Genomic DNA, 16,468 nt, shown 5'->3' on the forward strand with positions numbered 1-16,468 from the left:
AATTTGTTATCGTCGTGATATATTTCGACGAATGAAAAGTTGTTTGTCTTGTGGTCGTTACTCGAGACGGTTGCTCGGATAAAAATTTTCTCGAGTTCGTCGTACCAATCGCAATCGAGTCGTAACGTAGTCGTGACACGCGTCGTCGATGAACCTGTTCACTGACGGTACGCAATGACTATATCCAGGCGTCGAGTCATCGGACTTTCCAACCCTCTTTCCTTATCCACTACCACAGACGAAGTGTAATACCAACGTGACAGTCAATGTTATTCTCTGTTGCTCGATTGTGGGAAGCTGGGAGCCCCCATTACCATTTCCGTGTCAATTCCAACGTTATCGGTTCAGACTGAAATACGATTTCAATGCTCTTAGCGCTCCGGATCGGGACCAGACATCGGGGAAGTTCATTACTCCGGGAGCAATCGGAATTAGATCGCGAGTGTTTCGATTTTACAAATATTTTTCTTTCGTTTTCGAATTTCTACAAGTTTAGTGTTCTTTTAACTAGTTCTATCAACGTTGCCAGTGCCAGTTCTAGTGTCTGGAGTAGATTGATATCAGCCTTGGAAGGATCCACGATGTCAGCGAGACATCGACATTACTTGACACTGTCCATGATTATTCTCGTTTCAACAATCTTTAGAACATTACTGTTAGTATTGTTACTAGGTCCAAGATATTATTGGCACAAATTATTAACGTCACCATTACGTATTCTTGCGATCAAGTTTATCCCTCTGGGGCTCGGAATTTTTATTGCAAAACCTAGACAGAGTTTCGTATCGTTTAATTACAACTGTTAGTACTTTCCTTAAGAATGAAATACAGATAGGATGAAATAATAATAGGAATTTTATTTGAAATGTTTGTACGAGCGAGGAGAAATTACGGGTCCGTTTGGACCCAAGTGTGGACTCTTTCGTGGATATTCAAACTGATGGTATTGCAAGAAGAGTACTTAGAAAATTAAGGTAAATTCAATGTATAAGGAGTTGAGGAAGGCAACATGGACGGAGTTAAGAGGTAATGTGTTTTTATTGCATTGTAGCTATAAGATATACTGTTATACCTTGTACCTGATATACCAGTATTTTAGTTAGGAATACTGTTATACTTTGTACCTGATATATTAGTATTGTAGTGAGGTACACTGTTATACCCTGTACTTGATATACTAGTATTGTAGTTAGGTATACTGTTATACTATGTACCTAATATACTAGTATTGTAATTAAGTATACTGTTATACCTTATACTTGATGTGCTAGTATTGTAGTTAGGTATATTGTTATACTATGTACCTAATATACTAGTATTGTAATTAAGTATACTGTTATACCTTATACTTTATGTACTAGTATTGTGGTTAAGTATACTGCTATACCCTGTACCTGATATACTAGTATTGTAATTAAGCATATTTTTATATCCTGTACCTGATATACTAGTATTGTAGTTAGGTATATTGTTACACTCTGTACCTAATATACTAGTATTGTAGTTAAGCATACTGTTGTACCCTGTACCTGATATACTAGTATTGTAGTTAAGCATACGGTTATACCCTGTACCTGATATACTAGTATTGTAGTTAAGCATACTGTTATACCCTGTACCTGATATACTAGTATTGTAGTTAAGTATACTGTTATACCATCTACCTGATATACTAGTATTGTAGTTAAGCATACTGTTATACCCTGTACCTGATATACTAGTATTGTAGTTAAGTATACTATTATAGCATCTACCTGATATACTAGTATTCTACTTAGGACCTCACACCTGGTATATTCACAGACACCTCAGTATACCGTTACACTTCATACAAGATATACCCCAACAACAAATACTTAGATATACAGTTATACCTAATACCTAATATACCAATACAAATAGAAACATCCATTACTTCTCCCACTCCGTCCACACTGTCTTCCACCATTCCTTACGTACAAAATTCAACTTATTTTTCACGCTAAACTGATCGCGACACTTAATCGTTCATCGTGCATCAAACGTCGATCTTTTCATCTTAACAGAGGTCCATCTCGCAGAAGAACGGCTTGTGTTGGATACAGAGCCTGTCGTTCATGCCTCCACTGTTCAAGAGGGTTGCACAGTCCTCGAGGCCCAAGAAATTCCTACGATGGGTCATCAACAACGTATTCGTCCATTTGTTGTATCCAGCACTCTCCAACGATTCACCGGTCAGAGTCACCCAATCGCCTTCCTCGAACCGATCGTGAACACCCAGCCAGACTTCGCCCACATTCACCATGCCCATCTGCTTCAGCAAAACCTTTTCCTCGTCCAACGAGTTCAAGATGGCCAAGTAACCTATCGAACAATCAATCCGTTTAATAATTGATTATTAAACGTGACCAAATTCGTCCACTTGGCTCCGTTGCAGTCGATCTCTCTACATCGTTTATTCCATCGCATCTTTCATTTTATATTTCATATTGTGTTCTTACGTCACACTTATCGAGGTTAGGATAATAATACACCTCGCGTGGGTGCAACTATCGTAGAACGTTATTCTTTTTATTTTTTTTTGTTTTTTTTACTCGATACTTAACGTCATGGTACAATTCTGACGCAAAATAACGATGTATTATTATTATTTTTGTTACTATTATTATCATCGAGGCTCACGACACAGACGTGATTTTGTCATTGTTCCAAGATTCGGTTGTAATAATAATCGCAACCGTGACGCGTAAAAATACATCGAATTCCGTGGAATAATTTACAAGAATCGTAGAAATAATATCGAAAAACGATGTTTCGCGAGAGGGAGGTTTCGTTGAGAAATGAAGAATTATTCCTGAAATTGAGAAATAGTTCTCGCGAGCGACAGTGTCGTTATTAACGTTGTATCGTGTGTAAATTATTGCTTGCATCACCTCCTTCCTGCATGCACATCTTGCGCGCGTTGTTCCATTTTTTTCCCTCCAAGTGCAACTTGTGCGCTCCTATGTTCGGGGTGATAGTATAATCGCTTCTTCCTAAAACACTCATGCAATTTCTGCATCCGTTGCAAGTGCTCAGCATATGAATTATTGTCTGTGCAGGACCTGGAAGATAAGGGTAATTCTCTCGGTGAATCTCTCTAGCGTTCGTTCTCGGTTGTTAAATTTCGTTTATTTTTTTTTTTTTTTAATTATTCATTTGCGCAACGGACGAACGAGAACTCGTCGCGAGAGTTCGTGAATTTGTAACTTAAAGATTCTCGTTGAATCCCGTCTCCAGTCTCGCGCTCCTTTTCGTTTCTTAGTTGCTAAATTCCGTTTCTAGTTATTTATTTACACAACGGACGAACGAGAACTCATCGATGCCGCGAGAGTTCGTAAATTTGTAACTTAAAGGTTCTCGTTAAATCTCGTCTCTAGTCTCGCGCTCCTTTTCGTTTCTTAGTTGTTAAATTCCGTTTCTAGTTATTTATTTACACAACGGATGAACGAGAACTCATCGATGCCGCGAGAGTTCGTGAATTTGTAACTTAAGGGTTCTCTCGTTGAATTTCGTTTCTAGTCTCGCGCTCCTTTCCATTTCTTAGTTGTTAAATTCCGTTTCTAGTTATTTATTTACTCAACGAACGAACGAGAACTTAAAGTGAATCTAAGAAAGAGATCAGAATGTACTCACGCGGTATTGGTTCACGACTCAATGTATGTACTGAGAGGATCTAGAAAGAATGCATTCGAGTAACAAAGAAAGAGAAATTCCTCTTTTCGTCCATAAATTAATATTACATATTAAGCTTGGAATAACAATATTTATACGTTTGTGTAATTGAATTCACGATTATGAACAAAATTGTGAAATATCTTTACAACGATCGTAAATGTACGAACAGAAGCGATCTTCGAAGAACCCGAAACTTTTGTTTCGAACGGTGTTACAATTATTAAGAAGAAATCGAATCACATCGGAAAAAAAGGTACAAGTTACGAAGTACTCTTCGAACCGAATTAAACACAATCGGTTGACGTTCGATTGTTGTTGGACGCGTTTACCGGACAATCGTATTCGCGTTAGAGAGAAATAGTTCGAAACGACCACTTTTGTGACCGCCAACTCGAGCAAACAGCAGTGTACACCTCGATAGACGATTAAATTATTAAAATCCAGTTACCGAACCGGTGATTACCGAACACGTACAATTGTGTGCAACCAGAGACGTTACAGAGCTCGTGATCACGATTTATCGTACGATCGATCGTTCAGGATTATCGTTCGAACAATATCGTAGAATGAATCGTTAATCGTCTTCACGTTTTTATTTCTACGTTACAGTTTCTATTCTACGTTTCTAGTTCTACGATCGTTCACGATTATCGTTCGAACAATATTGTAGAATAAATCGTCAATCGTCTTCACGTTTTTATTTCTACGTTAGAGTTTCTATTTTACGTTTCTAGTTCTACGATCGTTCACGATTATCGTTCGAACAATATAGTAGAATAAATCGTCAATCGTCTTCACGTTTTTATTTCTACGTTAGAGTTTCTATTCTACGTTTCTAGTTCTACGATCGTTCACGATTATCGTTCGAACAATATAGTAGAATAAATCGTCAATCGTCTTCACGTTTTTATTTCTACGTTACAGTTTCTATTCTACGTTTCTAGTTCTACGATCGATCGTTCACGATTATCGTTCACGACTATCGTTCGAACACTATCGTCGAATAAATCGTCAATCGTCTTCACGTTTCCATTTCTACGTTACAATTACTTCCATTTCTACGTTACAATTACCTTCAGTAGTGCTTTCGTTCTTGTACGATATTGTACCGCAAAATACTCCGTTGAAAAGCGAGAGTAGAAGCAGCGACTGCTTGTACATGATGCACACTCGTTGGAGAAACCTTTTCTGGATAAACGAAGAAGATTCTCAGCGGTGAAATTCACGAGTAACCTATCGACAAAAATATCACCGGATGTACCAAATCGGAGTGAAACCGATATCAACGAAACCGAGCAGCTTTACGTTTGTTCTCGTCGGTGAGCAGCTCTCTTTCTCGACGTCTGTACGCAAACATGGGACAATGGTCCCAAATCTTTCGTCTCGATATTGTTCACGGAAAACACGAGATACGATGGTCAAAGCGTGCCTCGACAACGAACTATTCCAATGTTTCTCAAACTTCCAGTGCACCCACGCGATAATGGAGTAGTCTGTTGGCGAAACTAACCGAAGTGGAATCAATTCGTCGTCTTTTAAACACACTTTGAAATTATTCCCACGTTTAAATAAATTCCGCTCAATTCGAATCGGAACTTACAAAGTACTTCGTGATCTCAAGTTTTTCGAAACAATGGCCGGGTGAAAAAAATATCGAATTAATTAACGAGATCGTGTAACCACTTGGGGATTTTAATCGCTCGCGAGGGTCAGAAATGACCCTTACCGATTTCAACGAAACCTGGCAGGTACAATAATCGTAGATTTACAAGTACAATAATCATAACTGGAATTATAGATGATCAACCAGTTACGAAAAACACAAATGCAAAGTTTGAAACAATTGGTCAGGTGTACCTGAGTAGAGCATCCCTACAAACATAGGAATTTATATAAAATTCATAGTAAAAACAATGAAGAAAACAAGTGTGCACGAACTATAATTAGATATTATTATCATAGTTTATTATATTAGATTATTACACCAAAAACTATAATTCTACTACTAGATTACACCTAAGGATTTCTCCAAACTTCACACTAATGTTTTTCGCAATTAATTGGCCATCTACGACTACAATTCGGTTACGATTGTTATATACTTAAAACTATTTACAAACCTACCAAATTTCATTGAGATCGGTGAGGATCACTTCGAACGCACTGTGGATGTTAAAAAATATTTAAAATACAATAGAATTTCACGTACGTAACTTAGGTGTTAATCGCTCGGTGTTAAAATACGCGCGCAAACTTTACGCGTCGATTGGCCAGCTTTGACTGAGATTTCACCAACGTTTCTCAGCTTTTAAGCCACCTGTGCACCCTTGTTGTGTTCATTTATTTGTTCGTCTGGTCTATCGGAAACACGAGGCGGCGAATCAACATTCCAGTGGTCCAGTTTTCGACGATGACCTCGAATCCGGAGATTCTTGCCCGATGATGCTCTTCGTCTGTTTCCAAGCAGTTTTATCTAAGTGGTAGTAACGTTATCAAGTTCCACCCACGTGAGTGGATGAACAATCGAAAGGTCAAGATATCGAACATTTCCCACCAATGGATACATTCTTTGGTTCTTGGCTATTTTTAACCGATGGATTCGAAATTTTAGTTTCTTTTATAGGAAAGGAAGAAACTTTTCGAGTTCGTTGTTGTTTCGATCAAGTCCAAACGGTTATCGGCTTATAGTGAATATAAATATAGGCCTTGACTCTTGTACTCGTGATATAGGACTCGAGTACATTAGTACATATAGAAGTATAGGAGTACATATAAGAGTATAGATATAGAACTCGTGACTTGTAGATATAGATCGTGTGACTCTTGTAGTAGGTTTTTTTCTATTGTAGAAGAATACTATGACAGTTTAACTTTGAGCAAGTGTAAATAACGAACCAGTCGACAGATCTACGTGAAACTTTGTACGCGTTCATGGAATAGTGGTACCGTCTTTGGAAAAATGAAACGTTGAACTTAATAGCTCCATTTCTTATCGAACAATAAAATTTATCGAGCAATCTGTTGCGCCTTGGACGACGTGAGTTGTCGATGATTGTAGGTTCTCGTCGTCCGCGCTTCTCGACAGCTCGTTAGAGGTCTCGAGATGGTTGGTGATTAAAAATGCACTATTGTCGATGTGGTTCAACAATAATATATTTTGTACAATGATGGTGAAGATTGTTGTTCGAACTTGCTGGCACAGTTGTATTTCAAGTTTCGACTTGTGTAAGCGAAGTGTAAGAATGTTTCAAGTGTGACTTCTGGCAAATATGTAAGTCAGTGACTCCGTGTGTAAGTTGTAAGTGATAGACTTGTGGCAAACTTGTAAGTCTTGCAAGTGATGGTGACTCGTGGCAAACTTGTAGGAGTCTTGTCACTTGTAACAGTGTGACGTGTAGTGACGTAGTGTAATGACGTGATCTAAAGACTTGATCTAAAAGACTGATCTAAAAGACTGATCTAAAAGCCATTTTTCGCGTCTCTACCCTCCGCTATATACACTCGGCTCAGGATCTGATTGGTCGAGGAAATTTGGAGGTGGACAGCGGAGTTGCAGGAGAGGGATCCCAGGAGTGGGAATGTTAGTTTAAACCGTGGGTTCTTGGAAGTCAAAGTTACTAAAAATCGTAAAACGGCGAAAGTCGCCTTAATTACTTGCAGCTGCTTAGCAGCCTTCCAAGAACCCAGGCAGGGTAGTTAGTTGACGGGGGGTAGCACGTGCGCCGATGACATGCTCGGCACTCGTACTAATCCCGCCATAAAACGTAGGGCTCGACGGACTGCGCCGATTTTGCGTGCCGCAACACAATCTTTTATGTCAGCAGTTATCTCGGGTTTATTAATGTCGTTGTTGTATTTACGTTTTTATAGGAAATAATCAGCTTTCTGGAATTCTCGTTTAAGAGATCTGTTAATTATTTTGATTTGGAAATATTATTAATATCGTTACTATAGGAGTGAAGGATCTTTTGATAATAATATACTTGGAGAATACACTGAGTAGTATTAAGTAGTATAATACGTGGAATACATAGAAAAACGAAGTTTATATTATAACACGATAACTATAATACTGAATATGAGCAATTAAACGGAATTGTGTCTAATTTTTCTCAACGACTATCGAGAAAATGATCAATAATCTACATAGAATATCTAATATACCAGAAATCTTCCGAGTGTTGAAATGGAGCACCAGATTTAAAAAGTTCGAAAATTTCTGACCATCTATTTTTAATCAACCAATTCCTGTAAACTATGAAAGTTAATTTTACGCCCAAAAAATCGACATAGGACCTACTAGGTAGATAGGTACTAGTTTTTTAATCAACCAATTTCTGTAAACGACGAAAGCTAATTTTACACCCAAAGAATCGACGTAGGACCTACTAGGTAGGTAGGTAGGTACTAGGTTGCTCGATAAGTTTTATCGAACAGTATAGCACTAGGTTTCTATATAAGTTTTATCAAACGACAAAACTTATCAAGTTAAGTTTTATCGAGTTAAGTTTCATCGAATTAAGTTTTATCGAATTAAGTTTTATCGAACGACAAAACTTATTGAACAACCTATTACCTTACTTATACCTTTCTCGTTCCTCTCGATGATTACTATAAGCCCTTCGACTCTCAGATAATTCTCCTTAGCAAACTCTATACAAAACAATTCGATTCGAAGTCCTTTACGTTCCCAATATTTCAAATTCCATAACGAATCTTAACAATACAATGCTTCCAAAATTGAAATCTTCCAGGAAATGCGAAAAAAGAATATTTCCTTACGTTACTCATACCTTTTTCGTTCCTCTCGATGATTACTATAAGCCCTTCGACTCTCAGATAATTCTCCTTAGCAAACTCTATACGAAACAACTCGATTCGAAGTCTTATCTATGACGTTGCCAATATCTCGAATTTCGTAACGAATCTCAATATTTCATTTCCCCCCAAAATTACCAGAAGCCCTTACATCGTCGATGGTAGACACCGGCACGTGAAGACGTTGTAGGAGACAACGGGTCGACAATCGTACGGAAGGGACGAAAAATGGATTCACAGCTGCGAATTGTCACGGCTCGCGACACCGGAAAGCAGGTTAGGGGGCTTTTTACGGGGCTTTTCCATTTGCGGTTGTCGCGGTTGCGGATCAGCGCCCGCTGGGACGCGGTATCCACGAACCGACCCCCGCTGGCAACTGGATATATTCGAATATGTCCGTATATTTGCCAGCGAGCATCGAAAATCGAGGCATCGCGTTATCGGCTTTGGCCTCCGGCTAGCCTCCAGCTAGCCTACAGCTGTCGGGGTTACAGACGCATCGAAGAAACCGTAACCGACACAATGAAAGTACTGGTAACGATGCACGTAATAATGGAATATTGGGACGACGATGGTGGTAATTCGTATAATAATTTAAACCATACACGAATGGGGCACCGTTTGGAGGAATAATCAGAGTTGGTACTCCTTGGTATGATAATATCGGTAGTCGTAATGAGGGAATAATTTATGTATTGGAATCTTTTGTGTGTTAATATTTCGTATGTTATATATTGAAACGGATTTATAAATAGCTGATCATCGTTCATCGTTGGACGAAGATTTAGAAAGTACTCGTTAATATATGATTATAATAATAATGTTAATGGTAGTGACGAAAAAAGCGTAACCGACACAATGGAAGTACTGGTAACGATGCACGTAATAATGGAATATTGGAACGATGGTGGTGGTAATTCGTATAATAATTTAAACGATACACGAATGGGGCACCGTTTGGAGGAATAATCAGAGTTGGTACTCCTTGGTATGATAATATCGGTGGTAATGAGGGAATTATTTATGTATTGGAATCTTTTGTGTGTTAATGTTGATATAGAATGTGTTAATATTAATATGTGTGTGGTAATATTTCGTATGTTATGTATTGAAACGGATTTATAAATAGCTGATCATCGTTGGACGAAGATTTAGAGAGTACTTTCTAATATAATAATAATAATAATAATGGTAGTGATAAAAAAACCGTAACTGACACAATGAAAGTATTAGTAACGATGCACGTAATAATAAAATATCGGAACGGTTACAAAAATTGACGATGGTGGTAATTCGAATAATAATTTAAACGATACACGAATGGGGCACCATTGGAGGAATAATCAGAGTTCGTTGTTACTCCTTGGTATGATAATATCGGTGGTCGTAATGAGGGAATAATTTATAGATCGGAATCGTTTGTGTGTTAATATTGATGTACGATATATTAATATTAATATGTGTATGTTAATATTTCGTATGTTATATATTAAAACGGATCTATAAATAGCAGATAATCGTTGAACGAAGATTTAGAGAGCACTCTTTAATATAATAATGATAATAATAATAATGGTAGCGATAAGAGAATGGTAAATACAACAGTAATTGAACAGATGTTATAGATAATAAAAATGGTATATAGTCGAACGAAGAATCAGGAATGATTAATACTTCCTAGTATTATGTAATAATAATAACGATAGTCGTATTAAGAAAATATCCAAACAAAGGCTATAATTCGAATAATAATTTATCGAATAGATACAGATCGGAGTTATTCAAAATGAACACTCCTCGGGAAATTAGAAACGAAGAAAGTAAACGACTTGCAGAGGTAATTACACCGGTGACACGATTACGCCTTCGATCGAAGCGGTTAGATAAATAAAAAAAAAAGAAAAAAAAAGAAAGAAAAAATGGCGTTTCATTTAGGTTCTGGCGGTGGTCTCGTCGATAAAGCTGTCCCGAGCGAAACTTGCCTCGCACGCGGCAAATTTACATTTTGATCGACTCCGGCTTCGGAGTACTCGAGCCGGAACCTCGGCACGGAGTTAAAGACCTTATCGTAATCGTGTCACCGATATAATTGCTCCTGTCGGTTATTACTCTCTCAATTTTCGAACAACAATTGTCGCCAGACTCCGAAAGTGCTCTCTCTCATCGAACGGGAAGAAAGCTTAGAGAATCGTAACGGCCGTAAATACGTTTTCGTGTAATTGTCAATTCGTTTCAAATATGATAGGTTGCTCGATAAGTTTCTCTGTACGATAAGAAATGGAAATATTATTTTTCTAAAGATGATACTACTGTTCGATAAACACGCGTGAAGTTTCGTGTAGATTTATCGACTCGATTTTTGTATTTGTAGTTGTTCAGAGTTGAAGTGTCGTAGTATTTTTTTACAATGGATAAAACGATAAAATTTATCGAAACACTTAGTATATGAGAACACTGTTCAAAGTTGAAGTGTCGTAGTATTTTTTTACAATGAAAAAAGCGACAAAACTTATTAGACAACCCAGTGTATTTACAGTTGTTAAAAATTGAAGTGTCGTAGTATTTTTTTACAATGGATAAAACGATAAAACTTATCGAAACACTTAGTATATGAGAACACTGTTCAAAGTTGAAGTGTCGTAGTATTTTTTTACAATGGAAAAAACGACAAACTCAGTATGTTTACAGTTGTTCAAAGTCGAAGTGTCATAGTATTTTTTTACAATGCAAAGAACGACAAAACTTATTAAACAACCCAATGTATTTACAGTTGTTCAAAGTTGAAGTGTCATAGTATTTTTTTACAATAGAAAAAACGACAAAGTTTATTCAACAACTTAGTATGTTCCTCGACTCAACTATTTCAATGTTTCAACACCCTCTTGCATTACTTTGCACAACACGCCATTACAAAGTTACATATAATGTACAGTATTGCTAGAAATGATCGTTTAAAATGCACAACACCGATCGAAGCGATTGTTTAAAGTGTACAATGTCAACTCGTGACTGTTAAAGTAATCTTGCGAATTTTGTCGCTATCAACAGTTCAATTTATTCAGTGTCTTACCGAAATTAGTAAGAGTAATTGTTTTCTTAAAAAATAATTTTAAGAATATTACTATCCGCAAGATCGGATTATTTTCTTAAAAATGTCTACAAATAATTATACAGAATTCTACAGACCCCACTATACCGTGTCCCAATCATTTTTTTTTCTCGAATCGTTAGCGTTAAAGATCGCGATTTTTGGTAACACGCCTGAACAATTTTCACACGTTTCTTCGCCGTGTACTTTTTCACGATTAATTTCCCATCTGTCTAGAAGACACATGTAAAGTTTCATGTTAATCAATTTAACGTTCTAAAAGTAGCGCGAAATTCAAATCGACCGGTGACGATCGGGACACCCTGAATATGAAAAACTAACCACCGTACCAGTTAAAGATTGATCAAAACTTTCACGATGCACGATACCAGCGAAAGCTATCGTTTCGTACGAAAATTGTTGAAATGTCGCGTCTTTAGAAATTATTTAAGGAAACAAATGTGCGTGTGTGTGTTTGTGTGTAAATATATGTGTATATGTATACATATGCAAGTGTACTCTCGTTGTCGGGGTAGGAGGTGTTTTTCTCCGAAACACAGTTTCCTCGACGATGCGAAATGTTGACAATGGGGAAAAAAAAACGAGCTACTTTCGCGCAAACAACTTTTTACCGAGACGTCAGACGGAGAAGTAGCTCGAGATGAAAGTAAATGGAACGCCGCGGTTTCATATGAAACTTTTCCGAGTGGCGAACTTTCCGGCACTCGATAAAAAATTTATTGCTCGAACGATGGGAATCATTAACGTGAACCAGGCAGGCCTCCCTCTCGTTGACATACATACGCACAATACCGAGCGAGGAAGTACAATTGTCGGACAAAGATTACATCAGTCGTTTCCAGCGAATACCGAATCGCCGGACCACGGATTTTGTATGCGTCCATAGTGATATGCTAATGCAGGGGAATGGTATGCAGAACGTATGCGGTATACGTTTTGCGAATTAATATAATAATATTAATATTTATAATAACGTTTAATAATCTGTCGTACGTTTAGCATACGTTTCGCGTGTTCGCGTGCGCCGCGGATCGTCGGTGAGAAATAAAACATTTGTGGAAGCGCCACAGTCGATTTTAATAATTGGAACGCGATTCGCACGGGTCGCGTTACGTCGATTTATTTTTTGGAGATTCTTTTCCGGTTTGAGTATTTTGTCCGTGGAAAGTTAGTTGTTATTGCATCGAGGAGAACCACGGTATCGATTTAATCGTTCGCCTTGGAAAGATCGATCTCTGATACTATCAATAGTATTTAAATTCGATCTTCGCTCGAAGTGGAAAATTATCGTACGATGAGTTATCTGTAATTTTTAGAGTTACAATATTAGAGTTTGCGAATGCTCTGATGATAAGACACTTTTAACTCGTATGGTTTATCTGTGTTTCTAAATCGAAGAGAAGCTACATCGAAGCTCTAAATATTACTGTATAAATCTATAAACGTTTGGGTAACCATTGACACACTTAACGTGTACCTTTATTTTGATCTATATTTCTAAACCAAAGAGAAGCTACACAAAGAGTTCAAATATTACACAATAAATCCAAATATTACATATAAAAGCTTCGATAACAATTGTCACTCTTAAAGTGTACCTTTACCTCGATCTATATTTCTAAATCATGGAGAAGCTACACAAAAAATTCCAAATGTTGCACTATAAATCTATAAACACTTCAATAACAATTGACACACTTAACGTGTACCTTTACCTTGATCTATATTTCAAAATCAAAGAGAAGCTACATCGAAGGTTCAAATATTACATATAAACGCTTCGATAACAATTGTCACTCTTAACGTGTACCTTTACCTCGATCTACATTTCTAAATCAAAGAGAAGCTACACAAAGAGTTCAAATATTACACTATAAATCTCTAAACACTTCAGTAACAATTGACACACTTAACGTGTACCTTTACCTTGATCTATATTTCAAAATCAAAGAGAAGCTACATCGAAGGTTCAAATATTACACTATAAATCCAAATATTACATATAAACGCTTCCACAACAATTGTCACTCTTAACGTGTACCTTTACCTCGATCTATTATATAATATATTTCTAAATCAAAGAGAAGCTACATCAAAGGTCCAAATATTACACTATAAATCCAAATATTACGTATAAATGCTTCGATGTCACTCTTAACGTGTACCTTTACCTCGATCTACATTTCTAAATCAAAGAGAAGCTACATCAAAGGTCCAAATATTACACTATAAATCCAAATATTACATATAAATGCTTCGATGACAATTGTCACTCTTAACGTGTAACTTTACCTCGATCTACATTTCAAAATCAAAGAGAAGCTACACAAAAAGTCCAAATATTACACTATAAATCTATAAACGCTTCGATAACAATTGTCACTCTTAACGTGTACCTTTACCTCGATCTATATTTCTAAACTAAAGAGAAATTACACAAAAAGTCCAAATATTACACTATAAATCTATAAACACTTCAATAACAATTGACACTCTTAACGTGTACCTTTACCTTGATCTACATTTCTAAATCAAAGAGACGCTACATCGAAGGTTCAAATATTACACTATAAATCCAAATATTACATATAAACGCTTCCATAACAATTGTCACTCTTAACGTGTACCTTTACCTCATTCTATATTTCTAAACCAAAGAGAAGCTACACAACAAGTCCAAATATTACACTATAAATCTCTAAATACCTCAGTAACAATCGACACCTTCGATTCGTATTTTTATCGTTTATCTACATTTTTAAACAAAAGTTCCAAACGTTCTACGATACAATTGGATAAAAATTACGAAAACTGTCCAAAGATCCAAACGAGTAGGAAGTCGCGCGAAATATTTCTCGCGCGACGCGATTAGATCTGGACTCGCCGAATCGATGTTACGTTTCATCGAGCGGATACGACGAATATATTTCGATCTCCGGGTCGAGATCAAGGAGGAAACGGATAAACGTGTGTTGACCGAGCGAGAGAGAAAAAGGAACCCGTACCCTTAAAAACGAATCGAGTTCGGAAGCTTCCATTCCTCCTGCTCCCATATTCGCGTACTCTCCAACGGAAATGCTGAACTCGGCGGAATTCGGGGACCCGGTTGCGGATTTTCCGCGCAATTTTTCCGGGACGCCACCCCGGCTGGAGTTGCGGTCGGTCGGTGTCAGCTCCCGACGGAATAACAGTCGACGCCGGTGCAAAACCCTCGGCAAATTGGCAACCACCTACGTATCTACATACATTATGTGTACACTCGAAAAATCGAATCGCGCTATTGACTTTGGAAACCGTCACGGCGGCCCGCGGCCGACCGTCCGCACCGTAAACGAGGAACCAAAAATCCCATGGAAATCGAGAATAATTATTTCCTACCGTGGAACGATGGAGAACAAACATCCGTTGCATTCGCAGGGTCGGAGACAGTAACCGGGTGAATACACTGGGGTGCGTGAGAAATTGGGATCGATGGTGCTCCGTATAACCGGGGTTGGTCGCGAATATGTTCCACGAATCGATTTCTTTTACTTGGAACCGACACGGAAAGGAATCGAACTGTACGTTGAGTTTAACGTGGTTTTGAAGGAGGATGGAAAACAGGTCTGGGTTGTAATGTGTAAAATATTGAGTGGAGATATTCGATGATGCGAGGTTACGGCGGGTTCTAATCGTTTTGAAGCAATTTTGGCGATTGATTTCTTTCTATTGATTCGATATGTTTAGAGTTAGTCGGTTCTTTAAAGTTATTAGATTCTTTAGGATTACTCGATTCCTTAAAGTTGCTTGATTCTTTAGAGCTACTAGATTCTTTAAAGTTACTATATTCTTTAGGATTACTCGATTCCTTAAAGTTACTAGATTCTTTAGGATTAGTCGATTCCTTAAAGTTATTGAATTCTTTAGAGCTACTCTTTTTCTTTCGAGTTACTCGATTTTTCAAGTCGCTTGGTTGTTTCCCAACTACTCAATTTCTTTCGAGCTACTCAATTTATTTCAAGCTACTATTCAATTTTTTCGAGCCACTACTCAATTTATTTCGAGCTGCTACTCAATTTTTTCGAGCAACTACTCAATTTATTTCGAGCTGCTACTCAATTTATTCCGAGCCGCTACTCAATTTATTTCAAACTATTACTCAATTTTTCGAGCCACTGCTCAATTTATTCCGAGCCACTACTCAATTTATTTCGAGCCACTACTCAATCTGTTCGAACCATTCAATTTATTTCAAGCTGTTACTCAATTTTTCAAGCTACTACTCAATTTATTTCGAGCCACTACTCAATTTCTTTCGAGCTACTCAAAGCTCAAGTATCTCATTCGTTGAGCTACTCGATTCTTTCAATCCACTCTTTTTTTTTAGCGAGTCTCGGCTCTGTTCGAATTTCGAGCTACTCGAACGCGCGAGTACGCCAACAGCCCTGCTTCTGGCGCGCGTTGCATGTCTCGTGAGCTCCCGAAGCCAATGCGTGACTCGTGAGCTCCCAAAGCGCGTCGCGTGTCTCGTGAGCTCCCGAAACGCTACGCGTGTCTCGTGAGCTCCCGAAGCACAATGCGTGACTCGTGAGCTCCCGAAGCGCAACGCGTGTCTCGTGAGCTCCCGAAGCGCTACACGTATGTCTCGTGAGCTCCCGAAGCGCAGCAGGTCTTACTCGTTCAGGGATAATCCCCTGCGCCCAGAACATCGTCCCCCTAACGAACGGAACCCGCCGTACCTTCATCCGTAATCTCTCCGCCCGCGCACAGTACACACCATCGACAACCTCTAACGCGACGCTCACCTCTTGCACTCAGCAATACGATACCTTCGCATCGTGCACTGCAATTGGGATACAATCAAAA

General features: G+C 38.0%; 4 protein-coding genes across 4 annotated transcripts in view; 1 reads left to right on the plus strand and 3 right to left on the minus strand.

Annotated features, from left to right (window-relative positions):
* Nucleotides 1-16,468, minus strand: part of Btk29a (tyrosine-protein kinase Btk29A) — a 361,771-nt gene that overhangs the window by 197,088 nt on the left and 148,215 nt on the right. The window lies entirely within an intron of this gene.
* On the plus strand, nucleotides 356-2,166 carry LOC143144802 (uncharacterized). The gene is made up of 2 exons (XM_076307603.1): nucleotides 356-974; nucleotides 2,046-2,166. The coding sequence occupies exon 1, from the start codon at nucleotides 366-368 to the stop codon at nucleotides 804-806; it is 441 nt and encodes a 146-aa protein (XP_076163718.1). The 5' UTR covers nucleotides 356-365; the 3' UTR covers nucleotides 807-974; nucleotides 2,046-2,166.
* Nucleotides 1,615-5,269, minus strand: LOC143144801 (hemolymph lipopolysaccharide-binding protein-like). The gene is made up of 3 exons (XM_076307602.1): nucleotides 4,770-5,269; nucleotides 2,913-3,083; nucleotides 1,615-2,343 (listed from the first exon to the last, which is right to left on the minus strand). The coding sequence occupies exons 1-3, from the start codon at nucleotides 4,855-4,857 to the stop codon at nucleotides 2,039-2,041; spliced, it is 564 nt and encodes a 187-aa protein (XP_076163717.1). The 5' UTR covers nucleotides 4,858-5,269; the 3' UTR covers nucleotides 1,615-2,038.
* LOC143144803 (uncharacterized) lies at nucleotides 13,075-16,347 on the minus strand. Its single transcript, XM_076307604.1, has 2 exons — nucleotides 13,916-16,347; nucleotides 13,075-13,794 (listed from the first exon to the last, which is right to left on the minus strand). Exon 1 carries the CDS (start codon nucleotides 16,345-16,347, stop codon nucleotides 16,018-16,020), a length of 330 nt encoding a protein of 109 aa, XP_076163719.1. The 3' UTR covers nucleotides 13,075-13,794; nucleotides 13,916-16,017.

Source organism: Ptiloglossa arizonensis, chromosome 3, assembly GCF_051014685.1.
Source record: "Ptiloglossa arizonensis isolate GNS036 chromosome 3, iyPtiAriz1_principal, whole genome shotgun sequence".
Taxonomy (NCBI): Eukaryota; Metazoa; Arthropoda; class Insecta; order Hymenoptera; family Colletidae; genus Ptiloglossa; species Ptiloglossa arizonensis.

Excerpts from the sequence above, each read along its gene's own strand:
- LOC143144802 (XM_076307603.1), top strand. The coding sequence starts at position 366 with ATGCTCTTAGCGCTCCGGATCGGGACCAGACATCGGGGAAGTTCATTA.
- LOC143144803 (XM_076307604.1), bottom strand. The coding sequence starts at position 16,347 with ATGAAGGTACGGCGGGTTCCGTTCGTTAGGGGGACGATGTTCTGGGCG.
- LOC143144801 (XM_076307602.1), bottom strand. The coding sequence starts at position 4,857 with ATGTACAAGCAGTCGCTGCTTCTACTCTCGCTTTTCAACGGAGTATTT. Across the intron at positions 3,084-4,769 it reads GAACGAAAGCACTACTGAAG|GTCCTGCACAGACAATAATT; the intron begins GTAATTGTAACG and ends CTTATCTTCCAG. Across the intron at positions 2,344-2,912 it reads GATGTGCATGCAGGAAGGAG|GTTACTTGGCCATCTTGAAC; the intron begins GTGATGCAAGCA and ends ATTGTTCGATAG.